The sequence below is a fragment of the Myripristis murdjan genome, chromosome 14 (assembly GCF_902150065.1).
Source record: "Myripristis murdjan chromosome 14, fMyrMur1.1, whole genome shotgun sequence".
Lineage (NCBI taxonomy): Eukaryota > Metazoa > Chordata > Actinopteri > Holocentriformes > Holocentridae > Myripristis > Myripristis murdjan.
This window is the reverse complement of record NC_043993.1, coordinates 5,115,001-5,142,949: the sequence shown is the minus strand read 5'-3', so window position 1 is coordinate 5,142,949 and position 27,949 is coordinate 5,115,001. Positions and strand designations below refer to the sequence as shown.

At 43.6% G+C, this 27,949-nt stretch overlaps 1 protein-coding gene across 2 annotated transcripts in view; it reads right to left on the bottom strand.

Moving 5' to 3' along the window:
* Positions 1-2,642: 2,642 nt before the first annotated feature.
* amot (angiomotin) overlaps positions 2,643-27,949 on the bottom strand; it is a 33,366-nt gene continuing 8,059 nt past the window's right edge. The window contains exons 3-15 of one of the 2 annotated variants that reach the window (XM_030069816.1): positions 26,504-26,571; positions 25,271-25,331; positions 22,076-23,123; positions 17,552-18,137; positions 16,594-16,738; positions 14,225-14,317; positions 13,046-13,191; positions 10,526-10,675; positions 8,980-9,176; positions 6,977-7,111; positions 5,842-6,080; positions 4,196-4,450; positions 2,643-3,611 (exon numbers count right to left, since the gene is read on the bottom strand). In XM_030069816.1, the coding sequence (XP_029925676.1) occupies positions 3,478-3,611; positions 4,196-4,450; positions 5,842-6,080; positions 6,977-7,111; positions 8,980-9,176; positions 10,526-10,675; positions 13,046-13,191; positions 14,225-14,317; positions 16,594-16,738; positions 17,552-18,137; positions 22,076-23,123; positions 25,271-25,331; positions 26,504-26,571 (3,257 nt within the window). In that variant the 3' untranslated portion in view covers positions 2,643-3,477. The remainder of the gene's footprint in view (positions 3,612-4,195; positions 4,451-5,841; positions 6,081-6,976; positions 7,112-8,979; positions 9,177-10,525; positions 10,676-13,045; positions 13,192-14,224; positions 14,318-16,593; positions 16,739-17,551; positions 18,138-22,075; positions 23,124-25,270; positions 25,332-26,503; positions 26,572-27,949) is intronic. The other variant, XM_030069817.1, reaches the window with a different exon arrangement.

The following is a 27,949-nucleotide window of genomic DNA, read 5'->3' as shown; positions in this document are numbered from 1 at the left end:
GTGACAGTCCTGTCTTGATCGTTGACCAGCAAAAGTTTTACTTAAGGATCCACTGAAAGTGGTACCTGATGGCAGGTCGATGCTGGGCTAAAATAAGGCATCGGTATCGCTGAATTTCCCCAATACCAAATCCAAATATCACAACCACATGTTATGTGCCAGCACTCAAAGCAAAGTAACTTGATTTTCAACTGGTTTAACACACAAAAAGGATTTTTTAACGAGTAAAACTGATTCTAGGGCGATCATTTTTGTCCAAAGACCGTTCCATAGTGGTCTACATCTTGTTAAAAGTAAAGTCTGATCGGTCCTCGGCATCAGATCAGTATCTGCAGTTATAAAATCAGTGCATTTCCTAACTCTGTTCTTTTGATGAAACAGTCCTTGACCTTTAGTGAAATACTTTAACCTTTAGTGACCCTCTGAAACTGCAACAACACTCAGGTCAGGTTAGCCGGCTGGCCTGAGCTTCTTTGGTCCCACATTTTTGGCTTTCAGTGGACATTTTCAGAACTGCAACGATGGTGGGGCTCTGTGGATGTGCTAAAGCTGGAGTGCCACAAGGAATTTGTGTAATTCTTGCGGAAATGTCAAGATTTATTGGAATTGGAAGCCCAATACTTAACCAAAACACATCTGTTGTTTTTTTTGTTTTGTTTTGTTTTTTTTTCAAACACTGACCTATTTTTGACTTGTGGCTTGTGGATTGGAGAACCTTACAGCCGTCCAACTGTGCAGCTTGAGCCATCATCACCTGAAACCCCATAAAACCTCTGACAGGGACTTGTTTAACAATAAACACTATAAAATAACATCCATCTTAACATCTCATCCCAAAAAGGATTTTCTTGAAATGAGAGGAGAGATCTGCGTATTTCAAGATACTGTCACTTGTTTTACCACACTTCTTGGAACGAGTTAAAGTTCCTCACCTCACTTCCAAATTAACTGATCACTTTTAAGACTCAATACGTGCATAAATAGTTGAAGATGGACATTTTTTTAAGTGTGTTTAAAGGTTTTTAGTCATTGCCAGTCTGTTACCTTTGGTCAGAAGCGAGAGATGCATCGGGCCAGGAGGCTACCTCTGCCTAATTTAAATGAAAGACATTCACAGTCAATCCCTAACTCTCCTCTGTGCATAGTATCATGTAATGCAGCATTGGCCTAACCTGAAAGTACAACACAAGTGATAAGGCATTTGAAAACTCAGCAATTGACGGTTGCATAAACTCCAAGTTCACATCCACACCAAAGCCCTTTGAGACAGATCAGCAAAACATGGTGTCTGCAAATACTTTTTATGGTTTTTAATACACCAAGGTGCCAGATGGATGGGAGGTGTGGTAGATCATGGTGTATTTTACCATGACTGTCAAATGTTACTTGATACTATCTGCATTATCCCAATACAATAAATCCCACCCATCTGGTACTTAAGAGCATGTTAAAAGAAATGTGGAGAGTGATTTGGAAATGTTGGACAAAAAAATGTGGGTGAGCTTCCTGGACTGAAGTACAACTTGAAGTGGAAAACCTCAACCAGCAGCAAAAGCATATCGGTCAACATCCAAACTCATTGTATTGCTGCTACATCAACATGTGCTCATCCTGCACATCGTGGATAGTGGGTTCTTACATACTTTGCTGTTGAGGACTGCAAAATGACCCCAAAACAGACTTACAGGCCATGGGCCACGTACTGACTGACAGTTTGCCAAGGACCAGCAAGCACTGACACGTTTGGCCACAGAGCCTCCCAGCAGACACGGCGGGCCTTTGGGTGCTGCACAAAGCTGCAAAGCTTTAACAGAAATCGCGGTGAAACTGAACTCTTTCATGTTCTACATTAAGAAACCCCTCGAGAAGCACCGCTTTATGAGACTGACCCCAGCCAGCAGGGCGACACAGGCAGCAAACCGGACCACAGTGGAAAAATGTTTGACTCTCCCTCCCCCAACGCTGGAGCAGTGCATTATGGTCCTTGCATCGCAAAGTCTGAGCCGTGGACAGAATTTGGTCGAGTTGTGTGATGGAAACCACATCGCCGCCAGATCAGAGCTCTATATAAAACGATGCCCTTCGTAACATGGACATGGTGAGATGCCTGATGGGTGCATCACATCAGTTACGTTGAGCCAAAATGGCTGCCAGCGAAAAAAGGCCAACATCCCAACTCTTGATCTCAGTGGCTCGGGCAATGCAATACATCTGTGAATGGCTCAGCCGCCCCTCCCCCACCCCCCCACTACATGCAGTTATATGTTGCACATGCCTTACAGTACATACACTATGTAAATACAATATTTACAAGATTAAGAAGGTTTTGTAGTTTACAATTTCACTTCTGATTACCCAAGTGCCATGTCTAACTATGATTTAAAAAAACAAACAAACATAAAAAAAACAATAACCTACTTATTAAACATAAATACATTACCTACGTCAGATAAAGTAAAGTAACAAAAAAAGAAACACACTCTTAAAAAAATAAGTAGTGCAATAAATGTAATGAAAAGGTAGCCAATACATTTGGTCCAAAAGGGGCCAGTTAACTAAAGAGCCTCCAGCAACACTGTACAAGGCAATTTATTGATCCTAATCACGTCTGTGCCACAAGCAACTTAAGTTGCTAGTTGCCGAAACTCCATTTATTTGAGAACTGAGCACTTGAGGCAAGTCTGCAGATTGTTCTTGCTTTTTTTTTGTTTAAAAACAAAACTCGCTGCTGTTTTCCTGCATGTCAGCAAGGAGAAGTTTAGAGCAGCTGGACATTTGGATAACACCGGCTATCAGCAGCCAGTCAAGTTTCCCAAATGTCCCACTAATCACTGAAATGCTGTCAGCGCTGCAGCTCGCGCTTGTTGGCTGACAGCACTGTTGTTGCTGTGAATCCGTACATGCTGCAGCAATGACACTAAACCTCCCGAGTCACACAGTCAAGGTTTTTTCTTATTAAAATACAGCTCGAAAAAGTAGTGCATTAAAACGACGTCTTTGTCCCCTCAACAGTGAATCGTGCAACAGCTACAGTTAATGTCAAGAAGGGAAAAGAAGAGAAATCCTTCACCTAGACTGAAAAACACATTGCATTTACATGTGTGTGTGTGTTTTACCACACACTGCCCTGTGATAGCTCTGGCACAACTGAGTATTGAGTGTGTTGTTTGTGTGTGAACATGGAGACACGTTTGTGTGTTTGAGTCTGTTAATTATGCTGTCGTTCTCATTATATTGAGATTTAACCATTTTGGTTTGTGTGTGTGTGTGTAGATATAGACAATGAATTTATCTCTACACCTGTTTTGATCATCCAGACTCACTGTCTTCCAATGCTGAGGCTCTGTGGCCTTTTCGCTGTGTGTGTGTGTGTGTGTGTGTGTGTGTGTGTGTTGATGGTGCATCCATCCATCCATCTATCCGCTTGTTGGGATTACAAATTTGAGAAGCCAGAGCTGAGTTCCAGAGGTCACAGGGTCAGATGAGGATCTCCACCATGTCGTTGTCCACGTCCTGCTGGGTGGGCGGGGCTGGGGGAGGGGCCTGTTGCTGTGGGTGGGACTGGACGGGTGCCCTCCGCTCCAGGGTGCTGCTGTGAAACACCGGCACGTCTGCACAGACCAAACCAAGAACGATAAATAAAACAAGACGCTACTACATATCTGTTCTTAAAAAAAAAAAAAAAAAAAAAAAAAGTAGTCAGGAGGGCAAACATTCCCTCTGCACAAAACCTATTTATAAGATCATGATCATCATTTGTTTAAAAAAAAAAAAAAGTTTATTCTTAAAATCTCTAAAATATCAACAGATCACTCTTTAAGTGTCCAATTTGTAAACCTTGGATCAGGAAGTTTGACTTCTTAATTTATTGTCATCAGTAAGAAAAATGTAACTTCTCTCACATAGTGGCTATCTAACTTTGGAACCATCATCAGTCTTTGCTTTTATTCATTAGAGGAACACAAATTCAAGGTTTTAGTACCATCTAGTGGTTACTGCTGTTCACATCTGTATACACTCAACTCAACATCAACAATCATGAGCTTGATGGCATTTCATTAATCCACAACACACATTATTTTAGCACAAACTGTCTTTTAAATCCTGATCAGGGCCTAGTAGTGGACTGTGGCCTCGGTTTTACTTTCTTTACAGAGTTGCTATGTTATGAGCAGTGTGTGGTGCAGGTCCTCACCTGCGATGCGGTCAGGTATGTAGACGGGGCTGGGGCTGGACAGGCGTGCTGGCAGCGTCATGCTCTGCAGGGCCGGCGTGCTCGGCTTGCTGCTCTCCTGGCTCTGGCCCTTGTCCGTCTGGGTGCAGCTGTCCCGGCTGCCCGTCTTGGAGTGGCCTGCCGTCATCGGGGTGGAGGGAAGCACGGGGGAGGGTGACGACGAGATCGACTCCGTCCTGAGAGAGTCTGTCCGAAACTCCGGACCCAGCAGGACGCCTGCAGGAGCACAAGTACGGTCACTGCTGGTTCTACCGCATTGTAGGGAGTCACATTACACCACCATCAATGTATGTCAATATATCCCCTTTAACTGACCTCCTGAAAACTTTTACTCCAAGAAAAACAGTGTATTTTAATAGTGATCACATGCTGCCCCCGAAGTTGTAAAGAAAAATTTCAAACAAAATTTCAACTTGGCAGATTTCAACTTGATTGATCCTCATTAAATAAAATTGTGCTTCGCTCTCTGACTAATATCCTATTGGTTTACACTTCCCATCCCACATTATGTCCCACCCCAACATTTGTGCCCGCATTTTGTGTTATGGGAACATTTCGATGTCCAAACAATACAACAGGGATCGTTCTCATCACTTCCTTGTACCCAGGTTATTTTTGCAGATAGAATCCTTGGAAGAAAAAAGACAAAAAAAAAAAAAAAAGAAAGAAAAGAAAAAACCTAGAATTACAGCTTCAGGAATCACTCAGTTTGCAGTTTACATCCATGTCTGTCCAGTCTTATATAATATTTAGAGTGAAGAGATTCAAAGAATTTAATAAAAAGTATTAAGTGTATTCTTGGAATGGAAGTTATCACTATATTGACATGGATGATTCCAGTGAAGAATTTCATGCTGTCTTCACTTAGATTCTATTTTTATAGAGGAGCAGAGAGGACTGATAGAGAGCTTGGTCATATGGTGCAACAATAATCACCTGATGCTCAATATCAGCAAAACCAATGAGGAACAGGAGGCCCTCTGTCCTGGCTGTCATCCAGTGACAGGAAGTCAAATGAAAATTATGAGTTACCATGTTGAATAGCAGAAATGTGTTTTTCTGTAGTTTATACATATATATATATATATATATATATATATATATATATATATATATATATATATATATATATATATATATATAAAATGTTACAACATTATTTTATCCTGTTAGACACCATGTGAAACTATGAATTCTTGATTTACGGGCAAAAATGTGTTTTGCGAGTTCACAGAGACCTTCACCTTTGACCTCTGACCACTAAAATCAAATCATTTCACCCTTAAGTCCAAGTGGATGCTTGTGCCAAATTTGAAGAAATTCCCTTATTCACACCAATGGGATGGATGGGCAGACAGACAACCTGAAAATGGCCTCCGGCCTCACCGGGCCAGTGTGGAGGCATAAAAACTGGTAAAAAGAAGAGTACTAGCTTTAAAGGTCCATTTAACTGGCAATGCTTTCTGAGGTGACTTTACATTTGACTTAACATTTAAGTGTAGTAGCTGTAATTGGCTGCTTTCCATTCCCTAGTTCAGCCGGCGTTCTTGAAAGCGCCACATTAAATACTTGAGTAGTTGTTCTTCATTTCCCTCCCTGGTTCTTACCCAGACTGCCCTTCCAGCTGGTGTCCTTGCGCTCCTCAGTGATGGGAGAGCTGCTGAGTCCCAGGCTGTGGGAGAGCAGGCCGGATCCGCCCGAGCCTGTGTTGGCAATGGACATCAGGGACTTGGAGGGCCTCATGGCGGACGGGGCGTCTGACTTGTTGGGCTCCTTCCTGGAGCGCTGGTGCAGAACTTTGATCATGGCATCCTTCTCTATGATCTGGGCGTGGAGGTTCTTGATCCTGGAGAGAGGAGGAGAAGTGAGGCGGGACAGTATGGATGACGTCAGTATTTGTCCTGGGTGTCGTAGCCTCATTTAATCAGAACTAAACCATGGGGGGAAGAAAATACAGGGTGTCCACAAAGTCTCTTTACAATTTAAAAAATCTATTACAAAAGCAACTGATGAGATATGTTAATCAGAATTGTTCTATGTCCTGAGTGGTTATCAAAGTTTTTAATCACATTGGACATCAACGACCTGAAGCAAAAGATCACTGATGCCATTGCCGCCATTGATGAGGCTCTGCTACAGCGAACATGGCAAGAAATCGAGCACCGTCTTGATGTGCCTCGTGCAGCTAATGGTGCCCATATAGAGGTGGATTAAATGAGTCAAAAAAACTTCAGTATCTATTCCTCATTTTGTAATAATTTATACAGATTTGACTATTCATTTGCTTTTGTAATAAATTTGTTAAATTGTAAAGAGACTATGGACACCCTGTACAGTAAAAAAAAAAAAAAAGAAAAACAGAACAGTTTTGGGGGTCCTGAACAGAACACCTCATACAATTACCACAAAGGAACATTATCAGCTTAGCAAGAACAATATAAAAATATATGAACTACAGTGTGTATGCAGGATTTGCAAGAAATAATGGCAGTAAAAAAAAAAAAAACTGAATGAAATGAAAGGCTGGAATGTACTGTATAGTATGAAATTAAAATACATCATGACAATACACGAATAATATAAATAAATATCTACAACATGTAACAAAATTGGAATTATGACATTACAAAGGCAAGAAATATGAATTTACTGTACACAAACAAGATGTGGAAAATGTGTGAAATTTCCATTAACAGGTGTTCAGATGGCCGTGTGTTTTGTGTGTGTGCACAGTGAAGTTACCTGCTCTCCATGTCCAGGCAGCGCCTGTTGGCCATGAGAATCTCCTCCTCCTCCTTCTGGATTCGAGCCTCCACTGACGTGTCGTAGCTGCTGCTGGGGGAGTGGCTTATTACTGCCGCCGCCACCGACGTGTCCCTGCAGACCACATGGGAGGGAGGGTTACACACCAGGTCAAACTGAGCTACAGTTTTTAACTTATCGCTCGCTTGGAAGGGCTTTTACACTGACATGTCAGAGGAAGTCCATTTGTGTCCTACAGAGCTGAGCATGTCGCAGCTCGGTCAACAAGCTGCTTGGCCGTGAAAAGTGAGATGAGAAGAAGGCAACACACAAACCGCGTGCTTTGTCTCTTGTGTAGTGCAGGGAATCAAAGTTCCTGAATTGATTTATTTCAGGAAATGAATCAATGGAGGGGTGAAAAAGGAAATGAATCAATGGAAATGAATTAATACAAAAAGTGTATGCGGGACTTTTGGAATTTAATGTGAAAAGAACTTTTCATGTGTGTCAAATTTCTCTTGAATCTCCCCAGTTCTCTGTACATTTTATTTTAAAGACGACAGCAAGTAATATTTCAAAAATGATGCTTGAAGAATGGCTGCATCCATCACTGGGAGTGGTAGAGTCAATCAGTCAAGTTGCTTTTTTTTTTTTTAGCTGTCACCATGGTCAGGTGGTCTGTCATACTCTGTTTACAGTTACATATATTCTTTTACCACCACAATCTGGAATCAGTCTCTTTGCGTTCCTTTGTTCATTTATTTGTCTGTATTGTGTGATATTGACCACTGCTGATGGGATTTTGCTTAAATTTGGGGTAATGATGCACTCCAGTATCTTCAAAATGATGCTGTTTGGCTCCAGGAAGAGGCAGGGATGCAATGTTACAACTAAAGGTCAGAACTGATAGGCCATAGTTTACATAAAACCTCTTTATTACTCTGATTGGCAGTGAACTAGGGCATCCCTGACTAAAGATTTCTTAGGTCAACCAAATCCCCTAATTTCTCACAGATTAAATCAATTAACTATCCCACTCCCTGTGACTAAGTTGTGCACAACAAAGCTGTTTAAGCCACAAATCAGCATTTAGTTACACATTAACACCATTAAACACGAGTATACTGCAAACTTAAATGCATCCAGGCTGCTTTCATGCATCTTTTCTTGAACTGTTGACTCGTCTATTGACAAACAACAACCTCCTGTCTGAGAAACTGACCCGTCAACCCCACAGGGAAGACGCTTTGAGTTCTGTTATTTCTGAGCAACAGACCACTGTGTCATATCTAATGGCAGCACACTAGGGTCAAGACATCGGTCAAATTTTTGTTGATTTCAAATGAAATTACAAACAAAACACCTCAACAGCACCAAAACGTTACTCAGTGGTTACTGCTCCAGTTTGTGGTAATTAATTTTAAATCAGTGTTTTTGTGTCAGATAATGAACATCTTTTGTGAGAACCTGTGTGATAACCGAGAATGCACAGCAAGTTGGTAGGGGTGTAACATTACCATTTCCAGTGTTCTCTGTATTGTGTTTTATAGGCAAAAATAACATTTTTTCATTCAGAGAATTGAGAACAACATATGAAGTGTGTCAGAATATATGTAGTCTGCACTTTTCATCTCTCAGTTCAAAATATAATGAACACTCACGATCAGGTAACTCTCAGTCACCCTGGAAGTCCAACCATCACAGGTGAAAGGGTGTATAGTGTATTGAACAATTAATTTTTTTACAGTTGGGTTTTGCACTGTAATGAACCATTTCTTTTTTTATGGTTCAGTTTTACACCCCTATATGTCAGTTATTTTTCCTGCATATGTTCGTCTGTGTGTTGGTGAGTTTGTTTGGTGAGTTTAGAAAGGAGACAGCTCCAGAGGGATTAGGTGCTGACGTTCTTGGAAGATAAGACCTTCATTTCAATTCAGCCTTCATAGGGTTAATGATTGGCTAGGCGTGCACACACACGCACACACACACACACACACACACACCTCTGTGTGGCAACAGAGGCGGCGGCGTCCAGGGCGAACTGCCTCATGACGCTCTCCTCCAGGTATTTCTGCTCCCACTTGGTCATGTCAGCCTCCAGCGCCAGGATCCGCTCCTCCTTCTCCCTCAGGTGCTCCATCAGCGCCGTGGCGTTGTACTCCGATGGTGTTGCACCGCTCGTCTGGGAGCCACCCTGACGCTGGGGGGCAGGGGAGTAAAACAAACTTAGTGAATGCAGTACACCTACAGTTACTTCACAAGAAGGTGCAAGAACAGAATAAAACAGAAAATACATAAAAGTAAAAAGTAAGGCATTTAAGAGGAATTAAATATTATCCTCTGGCCATCAGCAGGTCTCTAGTGAAGGTTACAGAGGCCTTTCATTGGAAGAAATGTGGACGTCACCGTTTCACAAAAGGGTGAATGAGCTAATGCTCACTAATTAGCAGCAGAGCTCTAATTAGCTAACATCTAATTAGCTAATAATGAGCTCCAACATCCAGTGAAGAGGTGATTATCACTAGCAAAAACCAAACTGTTTTGCCAGTTGCCTCTCTGGATTCAGAGCCATGTTCTCGTGACTGTAAAGAACATTGAGTTTGGGCTGGAGACTGACACACCTGATCAGCTGTTGTGTTGTGATGAAGTCAGCTGTTGGCCTGTCGGCATGTTAACATGAACAGCACTGGCCTGCTGGCTTGTGGGCCTGAACAGTTCAGTGAAATATTCAAACCGTGATACAGCCAAGTGAAATATCCAAATCACAGGATGTGCAGTTTTTTGATAAAGTTAAAATGTCTGACATAATGTTATTTATTTATTTTTCCACACAGAAAATGAAAATTATGATGCAAAAATTATTCAAAACAACTGCAATATGAATTTATTTTATTTTGGATTTATTTATTTATATGACACCATATTGAAGTATTATCTTAGCTTGTTGAGGTTGACTGAGCTGACTCTTGTCAAGCTTCTCTTCATGTTTTGGAGAAGAGACTCAGACTACACTTAACTATTTTATTCCACACTGTGTTGTCTTTTATTATTTCATTTGCATCTTCTGTTTTATTTCAAAGTTCTCATCTTTAGCCTTTTCCTTTTTTTAATTCCACCCTGTGCTGTTTTATTCCTTTTAATGTTTTATTTTTATTTAATGTGTTTCAAATGTTCTTTTTATTGTGAAGCACTTTGAGCTGCAATTCTTGTATGAAAGGTGCTATACAAATAAAGTTTTTATTATTACGGACAATACAGTGTACTGTGTCACAGTAAGCTACATTTGGAAACAGATGTGTCCTATCACTTCACTTAAAACAAAGCTGAATGGATGGACAGACACACAACAACAAGCTGCTTCAGCTGCTCCGTGTTTCTAGCCTCGCTGTTGTATATTTAGACATTTTTTTGCACACAGTCAGTTCTCCTCTGGAGCTTTTTGTATCATTTGTGACGCAATTACAAAGCCTCTATTTGTCTCCAACCTTTCCCCTACTTCAGCCCTCTCGCTTGTGTGTGTGTGTGTGTGTGTGTGTGTGTGTGTGTTACCTGCTGCATGCGGAGGGACTCCAGCTCCCTCTCCAGTCGGGTTCGCAGTCGATGCTCCAGCTGTTCTCTCTTCTCGCAGGCGGCCTGAAGTTGAGCCAGAGCCTGTTGCATCCGCTCCACCTTCTCCACATACACCTGCTTCTTCTTCAGCTGCACACATGCATGCATGCACACGCACACGCACGCACACACACACACACACACACACACACACACAAATTCATCAACCGTTTTGTTTTTTGGGGCATGTTAACACAAAAAATAAGCAGCAACATCACATTAGTGAGTTTGCATTTTCCCTCCAGATTACTTCAGCAAATCCAACATGTGAGCAGGTAATCAGTAATCTGTACCAGATTACATTTTGGCCGCTGTGAATCAGATAATACAGGCTTTGTCTGCTCAGAGTCTTCCAGTCCCTTTGAACTGCAGCCTTTAGTCGCTGCTGCTGCTGAATAGACTGATTTAGCTCAGGAAGCCTCTCTGTAAAGTAAGAGAAAGGAGAAAAGAGAGGAGGAGAGAGAGAAAGGAAAGCAGAGTGGAGAGAAGCTGAGAGGAGGTAGGAGAGCAGGGCCAAGAATCTGGAGGCCCCTTTTCATTTTGGCGGAGAGGAGGACGCAACGAGAGAAAAAGCTCGCTGCTCTTTTGTTCGGACAACAAGCGGGCGTTGTTGTGTGCAGGAGGCCGGCGTTGGCCTGGCGCCGGCCCATTTCCTGCCCTGTTCTGGTCTGTCCTGGCCCTGGTGGGCTAACTGGACCCCTCACCTCCCCTTCCCCCTCCCCGTCTCCTCTGGGAGCCGGGCCAGGCCAATTCAGCTCAGAAATGGCCACCAGTGAGCAGGCAGCAGGGCAACAGTGGCTCGACTGGTGGATCCAGGTTACAGAGGCAGGAGGAGACGAAGGAGGGAGCAGGAGGAAAGGGGGGAGAGGTGGAGGGGAGAACGAAAGGAGGGATGGAGAATGAGGGAATGGAGTGGTGAAAGGGGGTGTGAAGAGGGGGGAAGGAGGAGGTGAAAGAGGCATGGTGACCGGTGAACAAAATAACAAAAACTAAGTGTGAAAAAACATTTTCCTTCATTGAAATAAAATAAAAATGAGGCTTTCCAAAAAAAAGTCACTAAGTGAAACTGTAGTGTGTTTATATAACTAACTTGATTAAATTAAAATTACAGACAAAACGTGTATTTGGTTGTTCGTCTGTCCTCGGTGACTACATTTTTTGTTTTAAGTAGTGTGATGTTCTGTTGTGTTTTTTAAAGTAAACAATAATTTTTCTGAACTTTCTGAATCTCCCTCACCCTACAATACCACATATTACAAAAAAAGACTAAAAGGAACATTGAAAAAAATACAAACTAAATTAAAACTGGTGAAATCTTTAGTAACCCTGCATGATTTGCAAAACGGGCCAGACATTCAAAATCACTGGTTTGGTCCTTTGCATGTTGCAGAAAACAGTTTGTAGGTCAAAAAGTTAAAAAGTTAAAGAGTGACGGTTCACGGGTCCATTTGCAGAGCATCAGATGGGTTTGCACTGTGTTTACTGTGCACACTGTAGTCATTCCCATCCGCTGCCACCAGGGGGCACACACAACCAAACTCCACAGAGCAAAAAAAAATAGCTGAGCTCAGCAGAACTGCAGGAGAGCACAGATACTGGCGGTGGTGTCAGATAGCAGGGGAAAACACAGCGGTGGGTTTGCCTTCCAGTAAAAATTGGTCAAGTCGGTAACCAAGAGAGACATCATGTACTGAGAAGGAAAACGAACACAAACAAGCCACCAGAGTTTGGGCTTTTTCACCTTCAACATGAATTTAGACGTCTCTGCTGGGAGGGAGATGGATTGGACCGTTTCCCCAAAGCTAAACGCTTGCCCCAAAAAGAGCTGGAGAGATTCCAGCCTGTGTTTACTGACAGTGTCAATCACAAGGCTCTCACCTCCTTCAGCCGGTGACAGTCATTTGCATGGAGAGCTTGTGACAAACCCACCGCTCAGTTAGTATTGCAGTGTTTGGGTCACGATTTTAGTTTCACTTTGATTGTTTTGTATGTTAGGCAGAAAAGAAAAAAAACACTACCATTTCTAATGTTCGCTGTACTTTGTCTTATTTCCAAAAAAAACTTTTCTTCATTCAGAGAGTTGGGATAACACTATAAAATCAACTCATAGTAACTTAGTAGTAAACAATCAATATTCTTTCAAAGGCAAAAGTCTGCTCAGTCTATTTAAACAAACTTATATTTGTTAAGTCATCAGCTAAGTGTGTGGATAGATGGCTCTCATACATTTTGCAGGGTGTATTGTCAATTAAGCAGTGTGTTTGTTTCGGTTTCGGCTTTACATCCCTTATTGTGACATCGTTACCAGCCAACTCTGTGATTACTACAGAGCAAAAAAATGGAGCTAATATCACAATTCACTTTTCTGCCCCTGAAACACGTAGCATCACATTTTTGCAGGGTGACACACTGTGATGTGTCGTCCCGTCCCGTCCCGTCCCGTCCCGTTGAGGCTCTCACCTCCTCCTCCAGCTTCACCACTTTGGCCTGAGCGTTGTTGAGGGCCTGGTCTCTGATCTCGATGTGCCTCCGCTGGTCCTCTGTGGTGGAGCGCAGCGCGTTCAGCTCCATCTCCAGCTTCTCCTTCTCACGCACTGCCTCTTTGTCTGAGCACGCACACACACACACACACACACACACACACACACAAACACAATTGTGTGAGCTGCCAATTTCATGGTAAGTGGGTGATAATTAGCAAGAAAAATATTTGAAATGACCCCAGATTACGTCAACGTCATCAGCCTCAAAGCTGATTGAAAAGCATTTGCAGGTAGGACACTCCAGCAGGGAGACTCTCTAAGTCTGTTAACGTTCTTTGAGTGAATAATCAAGTCATTCACTTCCATTTGACAAACTCTAGTGCTAGTCTGACATTTTATTACAAATGGCAAAGCAAGGCATTATGGCACTAAAAATAAACTAAGAAATCAAACAAAATCAACAAAGATAAACTCATGAATGTTTTTGTCAGAAATGGATCATCAGGACACACACGGCTGGGGGAACTGTCGACTGTAAAGGAACTATCACACCCAACAAGAGGATGTGAGGTGTGTGACAGCCCGTGCTTCGAAAAGGAAACAGAAATCCGATTTCAGTGTGTTAACCAGGGATGCATTATAAAGCCAGGTGAAAATATTATCCAGCTGTATCAGATTTATCCACAACCTGTATACGACACACCGTAAAGGGAAGGTAAAGGGATGCATTGTTTCCCCAAGTTCTGTGTAAATCTGTTCAAGCACCTAAAACTTTGACCAATCCAGAAAAGGCAGCGCTGCATCCGGATTCTCCTTTACATCTATTCTATAGGATGTTCACTGTGAGTCACTCTGGAGGAGAGCATCAGTAAAATGCCAAAAATGTAAAACAGAAAACCCAGAGTTCCAATTTGAGTGGCTCCCTGGAAAGTCCCTGACTGGAGGAACCAAAAAAAAAAAAAAAAAAAAAAAAAAAAAAAAAGTCGTGACTGAACTGATGAAAAACTCTCAGACAGGAAATGCACAGCGGTGTTTCTGTGGCCTGGAAATATGGATCAGATCAGATGGAAGATGAAGTCATACACACACTGACACCGGCCACGAGGAACGCTACGACCTGTGTGTGTGTGTGTGTGTGTGTGTGTGTGGGACTCACTCTGTGCGAGCAGCTGTGAGATGGTTTTGCGGTTGTCCTCTGAGCCGTCACACTCTTTGGCGGCGAGCTGCTTGTTGGCTGTCTCCATGCGCTCTGTAACACGGAGACGAGACAGCACAACTGGTTAGAGCAAGGGCAAACCTTCAAATGTCATGGTCATGATGGGATGATTTAAGAAGACACTGTCATTGGTGTTTTTATTGACTTTTTAGTTTTAGTTTGTTCTTCGCTGCTGAAGCGTGCCAGTTAGCTAACTTAAAAAAACAAAACTGAAAAGCTGTGGTTCTTTGGTCTCAACACCATTGAGTTTTTAATTCAAACAATGCGATTATTTCAGCCTCTGAGAAATGTTTGTAGCCCTAAAACGACAGGCAGAAAGTGTGTGAGCATATGTGTTAGAGGGTGTATGGACACACACACGCACAGTTTTTCAATCCCTCATTCTCTCTCTCTCTCTCTCAGTCGCTTGCTCACACATTCTCTCGATCTTACTCCACAATAAAAGCTCCTCTGGGAGCTGGTTGCTCAGCAAATCACACGAAAACAAAGATAAAACAACTTTTTTATGTGATCAGTACAGGGAACAGAGTTCATAACACAACAGAGGAGTGTGTGTGTGGCTGGGGCAGTAACTTGGTCACCCTCCTGCCCTGATAGCTTCTCCAAACCAGTGACTGCTGCAGCGACACCTTGACCTCTGACCTCAAAAAAGGATCTATTACATATGCACACGGCTGCCAAAACTATGGAAGAAGTGAAAAAAAGGGGAAAGAGAGAAAAGTTGCAAGAGGGATGGAGGGCAGAAAAAAGGCTCTGTGGTGATTTGTTGTAAGATGCTGAAATCTTCCACAGCTGATCTGGGCTCAGAGCCATGAATGGAGCTTTCTTCTCTCTGATGTTTTAATCTTCATTTTTATCCAGGGAAGAATTTGTTTCTCAGCACCGCCCTGCTTGACATTTTTGCACGCTCAGTATGATCAACAACACTCGCAATTCTCTACATCTGGGTGTGTTTGTTTGTTGTTTTCTGTTACCATCTTTTGTAGTTTCCTGTCGGAGAATCTGAGCTGCAGCAGAAACAAAGTCCAACAAGCAGAGGGGAGGAGTTGAGATTCAGACTCCATTTCAGTTTCTTTGTATAATGCTTTACAATTTTGTGTTGTGTTCTGTTTATTCTGAGCCACATTAGAAATCCAACTTTTTAATGACGCTGCAATCGTATGCTTTTCCTTTTAAAACAGGACGCTGGGCCAGACAAGTTCAAGTGTTTGGTGAAAGAGTTCAAAAGTGTCTGTTTTTAAATGATGAGACTTAGCGAGAGAGAATGTTAAAAGTCTACACACACATTTTCACCATGGGGCAAATTCAATTTCTGCTTGGGACCGGTGTTGAGAGTTTCCACTGTGGGCAGAGGAGATTTTCCTGGATGCATTAAGGTGTGAAAATCAGCTCCCAACAGCTGATGGTACAATGGCAATGGATTGTCCTCAGACAATCGTATTAGCTGCCATAATAAAACAACTAAAATGTCAAGAGCGATTTGGGCTGATGGTGAAATTCCCCAAATGATAAGCAATGGGGGAAGTGAAAGTACTCTCTTTACTGCTATTATATACCATTGTCAGGTTAACCCAGATAATATATTTGAGAAAATACTAAGTTAACAAACGTTACAAAATGATAAGTGTGAAAACATCCCCTCTAACCTCAGTGTGAGCACTTCAAACAAATGTGAACTTGAGGGTGTCACCGTGGGGTGGCTCACCATGGAGTGAGATATTTGAGTGTCAAAGAGCCTTTTGATCGTGTTACTGGTTGTGATTTTGATGTGCTCCACCTGATACAAATACAGTAAATGTAAAGGCATACTGACAAGAAAATACAGAAAAACATGCAGTTGTTTTAGCATTCATTTCCAAATATGTCAATAATGTGACAAGGAAAACTATCTGACAAAGTGAAAGTTATTTTTCATCTCATTCTGACTGTAAATGAAAGTGGTCAACATTTTCATTTGTGTCCTACTGCGCGATCTGATCCGCATCTGTTCCTGACTTACATCCGGTTTCTGTGCATTTCTCTGGAACTTCTGAAGCCTCAACACCATCAGAGGTGATCAGCTCAGAGGACACAAAAGAAGCCAAACTAACACTTGAATAAAAACAAAAAACAAACTGGGAGCAGGTTATTGGGTTCACACTGCACTCTGACTGCTCTGACCCAGCTGATGCGATTGATTGGCTGATCATTCAGGACATGAGGTTGTGAAATAGACAATGTACAGGGGCTGTCTGTGGAAACACCAGAAAGATTTTCATATTACCAAACCCCAAACCACCACATGCGTGCAACGTGTGAGGCCGTCTTACCTCGGAGGTCCCTGTTGAAGTCGTGCAGCCTGCGAACCTCCAGCTCCAGCTTGTTCCTCATTGTTTTCTCCAGAGCTTCCCTCTTGGAGGAGGACTTGGCCAGGTTTTCGTACGCCTCCGACACCAGCTGGATCTCCGTCTCCAACTAAGGAGGAGGGCAGGAGGGCGAACAATGAAGGGAAGAGGGGACAGAATGAGTAAAGTGAAGGGAGAAACTTTATATAGAGTTAACACAGTGAAAAATGTATTATGCCAATCTTATCCACATGTTTAGAAATGATTCTCCTGCTACAGGATAACCATGTTCTTGTCAATCTTAACCAATATCTCATCCAATATTTTAAATGTATCAACAACAGCTAATTGGGATTCAATGAGATATCCAGTATATATGACAGAGAAAATCAACCCCTGTGAGTGCAGCAAACGTCGGTGTTGGTGTTTGTTAAGTTTGGTGAAAGGCCATTCAAGCCACACCCATGAAATGAACTCTTGCTTTCTTGATTTGATGTATTTCCTGTTGAAACAGGATGTTTGGGCAGGACATGGTGCAGGGAAGGATCATCCATAAGGGCATTAAGACAAACCAAACCTCAACCCTAACCCAATAGGATGTCACTTTAGGAGAAAACTCATAACTTTATTTGAAGGGACAGGTGGATGAGAGAGAATGTTTAAAGATTTGTGAAGGTTTTATTGGTCGACATTTATACCCACTAGTGCAGGATGGTCTTGTGGGACTATTCAAGATGCTCTGTTTTACAGGAAGCAGTGGTCATGAGGTCATCTGAGTGTCTTGCAGCATCACCACCATCAGTGCAGCATTTCTTAATGTGTGGTCACAAAGGTTTCTGCTATTATAAATATTGTTCTTTACCTTGTGTGGAAGCAGCTTTACATCATCTCTGTTCTAATAAAGCAGGCCTCTTGTCTTACAGTCACCTGAGGAAGAGTTTACCTTGTGCAGCTTGGTGACTTTCTCGCGGCAGACTTCCATCTCCTGCCTCAGCATCTTGTTCTCCTCCGTCAGCATGTCCACCATCTGGTGGGCGCGCGCCATCATGGCGAAGGGCTCCCCCTGCAGGTGGGAATGGGAGTGCGGATGGGGGAAATGGCCCGCCTGGACTGGTGGCTGCAGCTGTGGAGGCGGAGGACCTTGAAGCTGCTGTTGCTGCTGCTGTTGAAGCTGATGATGCTGCTGCTGCTGCTGCTGGTGGTGCATCCGTGAGGTGGAGCCGTAAGGGTCGTGGGGGAAGCCGTGACCCCTCTGCAGCTGCGGGTGGATGGGGCCCGGGGCAAATGGTTCTCCCAGCTGGTGGGAGGTGGGGCCCTGAGGACTGCGAGGCCCCATGCTGGGATAGGGCTCCACTTGGCTCTGGGGGTGCTGGTGGGGGAAGGAGGGGTGGGAAGAGTGCGAGGCACTGAGCAGGCTGCTGAGTGTGGAGGACTGGGCACGAGACAGCGAGCCCACCGAGGTGACGGAGGAGGTGGGGCTGTGGTGGTGCATGGGCCGCTGGGAGTGGACCGAGCCCTCCTTACTGGACCTGGGAAGAAACAAACAGCAGCTTTATAGACATATAGAGTCATTGGTGTGGTTTCACAGCTCTTAGAGAAATCCAGTGGCATCACAGTCAAAGTGCATCCTCAGCATGTTAAAGCACCAGGCTGCTTTGTTTGTTTTCTTGTTGACTGACATGGAAAACAGCAGCTGAAGTTAGCATTGAGGCATCATTAGACATGTAGCATCATTTAGCTGGCCATTGGATGGTATGTGACTGCTAACAGTGTGAACACAAAATGAGCATGTAATTACACACCCAACTCACAAGACAATCTCATGTCTTCATTTTAGCTGGATCCTTTTTCCATGACGCAGATCCAAGCTTTACACCATGAAGCAAAGATATGCAGGCAACTGTCAAGTACAAATGTAAAATTTAGACTAAGTTCCCGCATAGTTGCCTTGTATGTATTAAGTTGTTACTCATTTCTATAATCAAATGAGGGATTCAACAGAAAAATGCAGAAACATTTCTCATTACTTTGACTCAAAAATATTCATCAAGTCCTGATGTTTGTTTCCCATTAACGGAACATTAAATAATGTCTTTAAGGCTGAATGAGTAGGATTTGTCCTCCCTGGCTAAGCCAGTCACTGGCAATGAGTTTTCATTTTCTAAGAAGAAACACTTGGTTCACCAGAAAGCAGGCCAACTCATCGCTCTTCATCCTCCTCCTCCTCTCCCTCAGTGCTCACCAGTGGGTGAAAGCCAACCCTAGAGTCACTCTTGTTGTGGGATGAGCTTTGTCCACTTGGTGTTTCACCTCGCTAGATGTTTTTTTTTCTTCCTATCAGATGTGCTATCAATCTGGCTCTGTGCTACACACCCACTGCCCAGAGACCGACACCAGAAGAGTCCTGAGCTCAGCAAAAAACATCTAGGCAGAGAGCAGTGTCTCTGCACACACACACACACACACACACACACACACACACACACACACACACACACACACACACCAACACACACTTCTAGTGGCTCAGAAGTGATGATTGAGAGGGATTTTTTTTAAGAGTCTATACATTTCATCATCTATACAATTCTATTCATTCTGCCTTAAAGGTGTTAGTCTACTGAGCTCCTTTTATTGTTTTGCCTCCATCTTTGGTTCTAGGCACTTCTCACTGTGTGTAGTTTCTGCACTACACTTCCCTGAGATCACCTGTCACTCAAACATTGTGGGTGGGACCTGGATTTTCTGATGGTGGAATTTAAGCTTCTCTTTTTTTGCCTCTTTGGCCATGGTGGTTATTGCTGGTCATGCTAACTGCCCAGTTCTTCTTCTTCTGTTTATTCAAAAACAAACCAGAAGCATAGAACACATCCCCTCCTGTGCGGTGGAGAGAGCTACCAGCAGACACCAGGTATTTAGAACAAGCAAATGGAAAAGCTTTATGGAGTGGGTACAGGTTGAGTCACTATATGGAATGACAAATTTCAAGCTTATATTCAAATGTCCCTCAGCCCACTGTGATTCACCTGCTGAGCACTCGCTCTCGGACACGTTTTTGGGCGAGGTGGAAAAACACCAGACGTCAACAGGTCTTGAAAGGAACAAATGTTCCTTCTTTCAGCTGTCAGACGGACATCATTGCAGGCAGAGCGCTGCGAGTCCCAACTCGCCCTGCCACGATGATTAAAATGCGTCAGTATTCACAGCTCGTTGATCAACGATTAGCACTGAGGTAAGCGAGAGGTGGTGAAACAGGCCCGACAGGATCCATCGCCGCCGTCCATACAACTGAGTCAGCATAAAGGGGAGAGGGGTGTGTGTGTGTGGGGGGGGGTCCTGACAAGATATGACATGGGCCTCCAACACCTTGAGGAAATTCTTGAAAGCTCCCACTCATTCATGTATTTGTTTTGAACACTTTCATGCTTTCATGCCAAATTTCATTTTTTTTTTTTTTTTTTTTCATTTTTGTTACTCCAATACATCAGAGGGCGACTACACTGATTTCTGATATTTAATTAAAGGCCCATGTCTGCAAACTGATATGTATATGCATGTGTGTATACTAACATTCACCTGGGTCCCAGTGCTTATGTGCTCAAGTGTATGAACCTGTGTGTGTGTGTATGTGTGATGTGTATCACTGTGTGTGTCTGACAGACAAAGGGAGGAATGCATTACTTCCCTGCTGTTCAATAAGCTGCTGGCAGTTGATGAACAGCTTAACTGATTGATAATCGATCATTTTGGTTCAAAAGTCCAAGCTTGTAAAGCAGAGCTGCATACTAATCATGGGAATGTGCTGATGAATATGCGTCTTTGTCAATACTGAACTCTGTTCTTTATGTTTCCTCCAGCTCTTAAAGTGTTGGTGGTCGCTTTTCTTCCTGATAAGTTTGGTGACCGCAGGTGCTGTGAAATATGTCAGATTATCTGTGACAGGACACACAGACTCAGTCACCCCGATACACTGCTGAAGCCAAACTCAGCATCTTCCAGGACAGAAAAGTAATGCTGAATAGTTATAGAATAATGTATGCAGAATACATTAGATGCACACAAAGTCACTCCTCCAGGTGGACAGCTTGCAGAAACCACAGTAAAGACAAAAAACTCTTGCAAAGCTCCTGTTGAATTATTTGGATTATTTTGTCTCTTAGCTTCAATTTGAAAATGTGGTGAAACTAAAGCCCTTCAGCTACAAGACAATCTTTGAATGAACTTTGTCTGTGGCCAAGTGCTGATTTGTGAGGCACTTGCGCAATTGATCTGAAATTTGGATATATTTATCTGCAGAATCAGAGAAGCTTTGAATGAAGCTGAAGCGGTGAGGGGGTGAAGAGGAGGGGAGAGGAGGATCTTACTGTCAGGTCAATACAGAAATAAACAGTGCAAATATTCCTTTATAAGCTTAACAAGATTACATAATGAGGGATTGTCACATCTAACAAACTGTGCACTGGTGACACTAGTAGTCCTCTACTTTTGTCAGTTATATACAAATGATAATAAAGCACTTCATGGATCAACATGCCGCTTGCTGAGAAAATGTCCTATGAAGCTGCTTGCAAAATAAAATTATTTCTCTGTTGCTCTTACTGTGAGTCACTGTGGATTTCTGTGGCGGGAGGCTAACATCCAAACAGACTTGTGACTCAATTAGCAACGTAATGTAATAAAATACAAAGGAAGTCTTACAGAGGGACTGCGCCTATGGGGAATCGTGTGTGTGTGTGTGTGTGTGTGTGTGTGTGTGTGGTTGTATCAGTTTGGCTGTGTAAGTGCGTGCTTGTTCATTTGATATACCAGAGTCAATAAACTCCCATATCTAAGGCTCTACCCAGGCCCTGTTGCAATGACATTTTTTAATGACATTGGTTGTTTTCTGATTCCAAAGTGGTTTGTACATTCCATGTTTTCTCCTCTTCAGCACTTTTCTGATAAAAAAAAAAAAAAACCTCTACATTTCTCCTCTCTAGAATGCAATGGAAACATTTGCCTTGTTATTGGCTCCCACAAATCTGCTACAGTGGTCCAACACGGCACACTAATCACATTCCTACATCAAAGTTTGACAGAGAAAATAGTGAAAAGTGTGAAATGTAAAAAAAATACTAACCATAATTAGCAGGGTTTTATTGCTCCCTGATTTTTAATCACACAGGCAATTTATAAAGGCATTTTATAAACTCTTAAGGGCATTTTCAGTCAGAGCCACTGTTCAACCCGGACCCCGGGCATACAGTTATGTCATGTCAAGTTTATCTGTACATCGTGTTAGTGCAGTCACCTGTGGCCAGTGCAGGATTTCTAACTCACCTGATGGTGCATCCTAATAGAGGAAATATGAACACTGTTTATGTTTATGCATGCGTGCACTAGGGGTGAGGGCAATTCCCACCCTTGTTTGTATAGACTCTGTATCTTAATGTATGTGTGTACCTGCATGTAGGCATGCGCTCCTCACCTGAACGAGCCGTACTCGGGCGGCGGCTGGTAGCGGACATGTGGCACCTCCCTCGAGTGCTCCCTGACTCGCTGCTCCTGGTAGTAATGCCCCGTGGGCTCCTGCTGCTTGCTGGGTGAGCCCAGGCCTTTGAAGGGGTAGTCCGGTGGCGGGCCACGGTGCTGTGGCTTGTAGTAGTCACCCGGCGGGCCCGGTGGGGGCAGCTGAGGGGAGAGTGGGGCACTGGTGACGGGCGCATGGGCTTTGACGCCGCTGGTGGCGAGTGAGAGCTGCATGAGCCGCTCACTGAGGGAGCGCACGTGGCCCTGCTTCAGGTCCTTCAGCCCGTCGTCCTGGTGCACCTTCCCCGTGCCGCTCACCCGCTGCACCGTCGGCCGGCCCTCTGTGCGCACCTTGGTGCCGGTCACCCCGGTGACGTAGAAGGCAGCGCCCACTGAGGCGGGGAGCGGCGGCTGTTGTGGCTGGGCGCTCTGCGACTGCGGCTGAGGAGGAGGGGGCGGAGCGTGACCGCGGAAGTACTGCGACTGCACTTTGGCCTCCTCATATGTGGGCAGGTCCTCAGGGCTCAGGCCCTGGCCTTGGCTGCCACCAACACTATTTCCACCTCCTCCGCCTCCGCTGCCGCCCCCACCACCCCCACGGGACGAAGCCAGTTTCTCCAAGCCGCTGTCCGTCTGCAGCTCCTGTCCCTGTGGCTCCTGCCGGGCGATGTGGGGCGACATGGAGTGATCGTCAGAGGGGCCTCCCTGTCCCTGGCTCTGCCCTGGGTACCCGCCTCCTCCTCCACCCACACCTCCTCCCCCGCCTCCACCCCCACTTCCTCCCCCTTGTTGTTGTTGTTGTTGTTGCTGCTGGAGCAGGTAATTGCGGCTCATCTGCTCCTGCAGGAGGCGCTGTAGGACGGTGCTGCCTCCTCCTGCTCCTCCTCCTCCACCTCCTCCTACACTGCTACTGCTGTTGGGCGTCTCCTCAGCTGCGGCCCTCATCTCTGCCTCGCGCTGACCACGTACCTCATGGAAGGACGAGCTGCGTCCGCGGTCTATACTCCCTGTAAGGAGGAGGAGGAGGAGGAGGGGAAGGTGGAGCACCAAAGAAGAAGGTAGAAGAACGTAGGAATGGAAGCAAGGTGGCGAGAGGGGAGGCACGTATGGTAGAGATGGGATGGGAGGATGCAAGTAGGGATGTGAGGAGTTGGGAGGTGTAAATGAGAGACAGAAGGATGGAGAATGCAGGCAAGGATGAGACAAAGAGAGAGAGAAACAGGGAGAGTGAAACCGAGGGCAAGGATGGACGAGAAACCATTGCAGAAAAACAGGGGCATTGAGAGAGAGGGAGGTGATTGGTTGAAAGAGAAAGTGTAGAAATGAGAGGAAGAAAAAAAAAAAAAAAACAATGAGAAAGCACTGAGAGACGCGCATGGACTGTCTGCCACCAGCACCGCCATGGTGCATGATGGGACAGTGACATAAGGCTGACAAACAAAGATGGAGGAAGAAAAATGAACATCAACTGTCTGAGCCACCAGCTCTCTGCTGAGAAACCTGAGGAGCCAAACCAGCCACCGGCAAATCCCTGACAACATTCACATCAGAAAACCAAAATTATTGGGGATACCAGATTAAACCCAAAGACTCAACACTCTGACAGCTGGGTGGTCCACACAGCTAAACATGGATCTTGAATAGATTAATTAAGGACGAGTGAATCATACAGTATTTGGTTCATATGAATCAAACCCGGATGCAGTGACCCCACCCTTGGCGCAACTGAATTGAATTTTTTGCTATGTGAAACCGAACCAAACCAAATGAACAACTAAGTATATCAACTATTCCACCGATTTGAACCAGCACAAACAGACTCTACATATGAAAAGTATGGCTGCACCAGAGTGAAAAATAAACAGGACTCTATACCTCCACCTTCTGAGTCAACTACAGAGGTCTATGACTGACCATTCGACTCTGGGGGGGCAGTCCTAGTGGAAACATACTGCACCTAACGCATTCTTAGTGCTACCCACTGAAACTGCTTGGGATGATTAAGCACTTGCTAAGAAGCCATGGACCCATAGATCTGAACCAGGCACAATGCCAACAAGCTACGCTGTAGTGGCTGAAGAACGAAAGGTGAAAAGTTTCCCTGCATGACAAGACAACAAAGCAACAGCAGCTAAAACTCAAATGGTCACAGGGTCACAGGCAATTCTGAGCGCAGGACCGAAATGCCTCAACAGCCTCTACCTCTGCTGGTCTGGACTCAAAGTCAAGGCAGAGAAGACGATCACTGTGAAAACCCGGCGTGACAAACAAGCTGGTTGGATCCTTCGTCTGTTATCAATACAATTGTGAAGTCAAAGCATTTTGAAAAGTGTCCTTAGTGCAGCCTGATGCTGTTTCCAGCCAGTGGAAACATATGACTATATGATGGTCAACCCTAACTGAGTGATTACATGCTTTTAAACCCCGGAGTCAGAGTGTTGAGGACCACCCAGGATCACAGTGAGTTTTACCCAGTTTTACCCCCTTTTAGATACCAAAGGGCAGAATGTCTTTTTTTTTTTTTTTTTTTAATGGGAAACATGCAGAGTATTAGACTGTAATCCACCGTGCCCACGTCAATTAATCACAGCAGGCAATGTCAAAACAGAGAGGAAATTATTCAGATTTGTAGAAAGCAAAAACCCACTGATTTGGATTTTCTCCCAGCTGATCCCAAGCATTTTGATTGGAAGTGTTCATTTTATGCAGTCAAGGACACACAGAGGCAGAGACAGGAGCAATGTGTTTTCACTTAAAACTTCCAACGCCGTCAAAGCCGAAACCACCCGGGACGTTCTTTTCTGTGGAGTTTAGCGAGAACGCTACAGGTCCAAATCAAAGAGGCTCATTTCCTCCTGAGTCAAACGACATCAAACAAGCGACTCATTCAGCAAGAGGTTTTAAGGAATCCAATTGAAACGCTAAAATGTTGTACATCACAAAAAAGTGTAAAAATCCCCAAATATGCCAACGGAGTGAGATATTTTTAATTTAACAGACCATATAATACAAGTCATTGTGATGGACATTTTTTGTTGCTGCTTTTCGCTCACGGCTCTCCGTCCGGTGTGGTTTCTTTTGATGACGTTGAATGTTGTAAAACTCTACCGCTTTAAACCTTCATCTACAGAGTAAAGGAAGAGGAGGTTATTACATCTAGCGCTTTCTGTTATTCTTCTCATTCTCAAGGAGGAAGATGCTTTTTTCCGAAACATCTGTTGGTAAATAAAATCATATGAGACAAGAGGGGAAAAAAGTTAGTGTTGGTGGGCTGTCAGCAAGAGAGACTGCAAAGAGAAACATGACTGTATAAAAACATCAACGTGACAACAGTATGAGGGCTGGGCGTGGACAGTCTGTCAGTGCCGCCGCTGCTTTAAAAATCACTTCTGCCTTGATTCCTTCAATTTCATTTGTACCCGCCTCAGTTTTTCTAAACAGAATGAGATCACATGTAAGTGATTTCTATAGTAGTCCAGTGGGTCCTAAAATAGCCAAAAATAAAAATTTCAATTAATTTAATTTGTAGAATCCAACATTTGAAGCTTTTCTGTAACACACTGACACCTGATGCCTTTAAAGCTGCAATATGCAATTTTTCATCTTGAGGTGTTCTTGTTGGTCTTGCTAATCAGATTTGGCTGAAATTTGGTGAACACACAGTCTTTGCATTATGCACATAACGCACATACTTTTACAATTTTTTTTATAATTTTCTAATGCACCTACTTTTCTATTTCATATTTCCCTTTTCTCTTTCCTATAATTTCATTTAAAAGAGTATTACTGATTCTGATTCTCTGTCCAAAGACAAACTGAATAGAATTTGGTGGTGAAGCAAATCAGCGATTTCCACCAATTATAGCTGTTCCCTTTATGCTGCGTTCAAGCACTGGTGAGAAAGTCTGACATCTTGGACTTCAAAATCGATTGCTAAACAGAGTTGCGTTCATGTGCTTTTTTTGTCAGAAAAAAAAAAAAAAAATCAAAAACAGAAAACAGAAATGTTAATCAAACATAAGCATAAGCTGTTGTAGAGGGTGCAGCTGAGCTAATGGAGACGTATTCGGCGTTGACACAGGTTTGCACTCTACACAGTTGAATCCAGCTGCACTTTACGGGTGGCCACACCCACAAGAAGTGGAATACATCACAAAGTATCCCGTACATCACGGAGAAACCAACATATGGCAAACTGGGGGATTTAGGCATGGGTCACAGCCTGACCAGTAATTTAGTTGGTGTTCGGCTAATATAAAAAAATTGCATACTGCAGTTTTAAAATACAAAGTCATTAAAAAAATCAATAAGAAGATATGCAGCGCCAATGGCAAATTGTTTTCCACCACCCAGCCCAGATTGTAGATGTATACTCTCCCCAACATACTTCAACTGCCATTTCCTGCAGTTCGTCCCCAAAATCTTCTCTCTCTGACTCGCCTTCTGCACAGCCAGCTAGCAGCGGGACAAAAGGAGGATGGAGGAGAACAAAAGAAAGCAAAAACAACACAGAGAGCTGAGAGCAAGACGGGACTGAGGGAGGATGAGGTGGCATGACAGATGGTATTGTTTAGACGAGGGGGAAGTGACTTATGGTTTGTTTAAATGGATGCTGAGCTATGTCCTACACACACACACGCGCGCACACACGCACACACACGTACACACACGTACAGCATATGTGTGTGCACAAAAACATACATAACTCAGTTTATACACAAGCAGATTAAGGCTAAGTCAAATAACAAAATGTCCACGTATGCAGACACAGTCCAAATCCTGGACCGTCTGGGGAAGAAAACCACCTCTGCCTAACTTCACATAACTGAGCATTTCAAATCTTAAAGGCTTTCTTTGACATTTTGAAATTTAGCTGCCCATTTTATTTTGAGACCTGTCATATTTTCCAACTTCCCCAGACTAATGCCGCGTTCCTTTGTACATTGAACTAAGTCGGAACTTGGAAAAAACTGACCTCCTACACGGAATATAGCAATGGAACACCCGAAGGAGTCGGAATTTCAAGACGGGAACTTGGAGCTTTTCGTTGTAGATCGAGCTCGTTATTTATGGAGCAGATTCAACATGGCAGCGCCCACAGTGGAATTTATTTTCCCCTCGAATATTGATTTTATCTCGTATTTTGAGCAGAGTGAACCGTTCAATACATTGCAATTTCTCATTAGTCTCATGTAATGTTAGCCGAACTGTATTTTGATGCCTTTTCAATAAATTGCGAGCATTATGCTCTCGCCCAGCTAGCTTGCTAACGATGGTGCTAGCCGACGTTAACGTTGGCGCTGTAAACTTGGTTTAGCTGGCTCATGTTTGCTAACGTTGAGGTTACTGAACAATGTTAACTGAATATAAACTAGCCAAAGAAACATTAGCTTCATGGGGGCGTCCATGTTTGTTTCCGCTACTTCTGACCAAATAAATGGAACACATTTATATTGGAAGTTGGGCTCAACACATTTTTTTTTAAGTTCCGACTTCGTTTTTTTTTTTTTACCCAAAGGAATGCGGCATTAGACAAGATGTTTGACACCATTTCCACGTCTGTATGTCCAGTGGTTCAGTTCCAACGTGTGGCAATTCATGTTAGCTTAGCATAAAGACTTAAAGTCTATGGGAGTCAATAGCCTAGCTCTGTCAAAGTGAAAAAATAAAACTTAGAGCAGCCACATGTCTTGGAAGTGAACCAGTGGACGTACGGAGGTGAAAACAGTATCCAACATCTTGTCTCAGTCTGGGAAGTCGGGAACAGAGTATTTTGCCCAAAATGTTTTAAGTTTTTTAAAACGCAAAGGATTACGCCAACATCTGTGCCTTC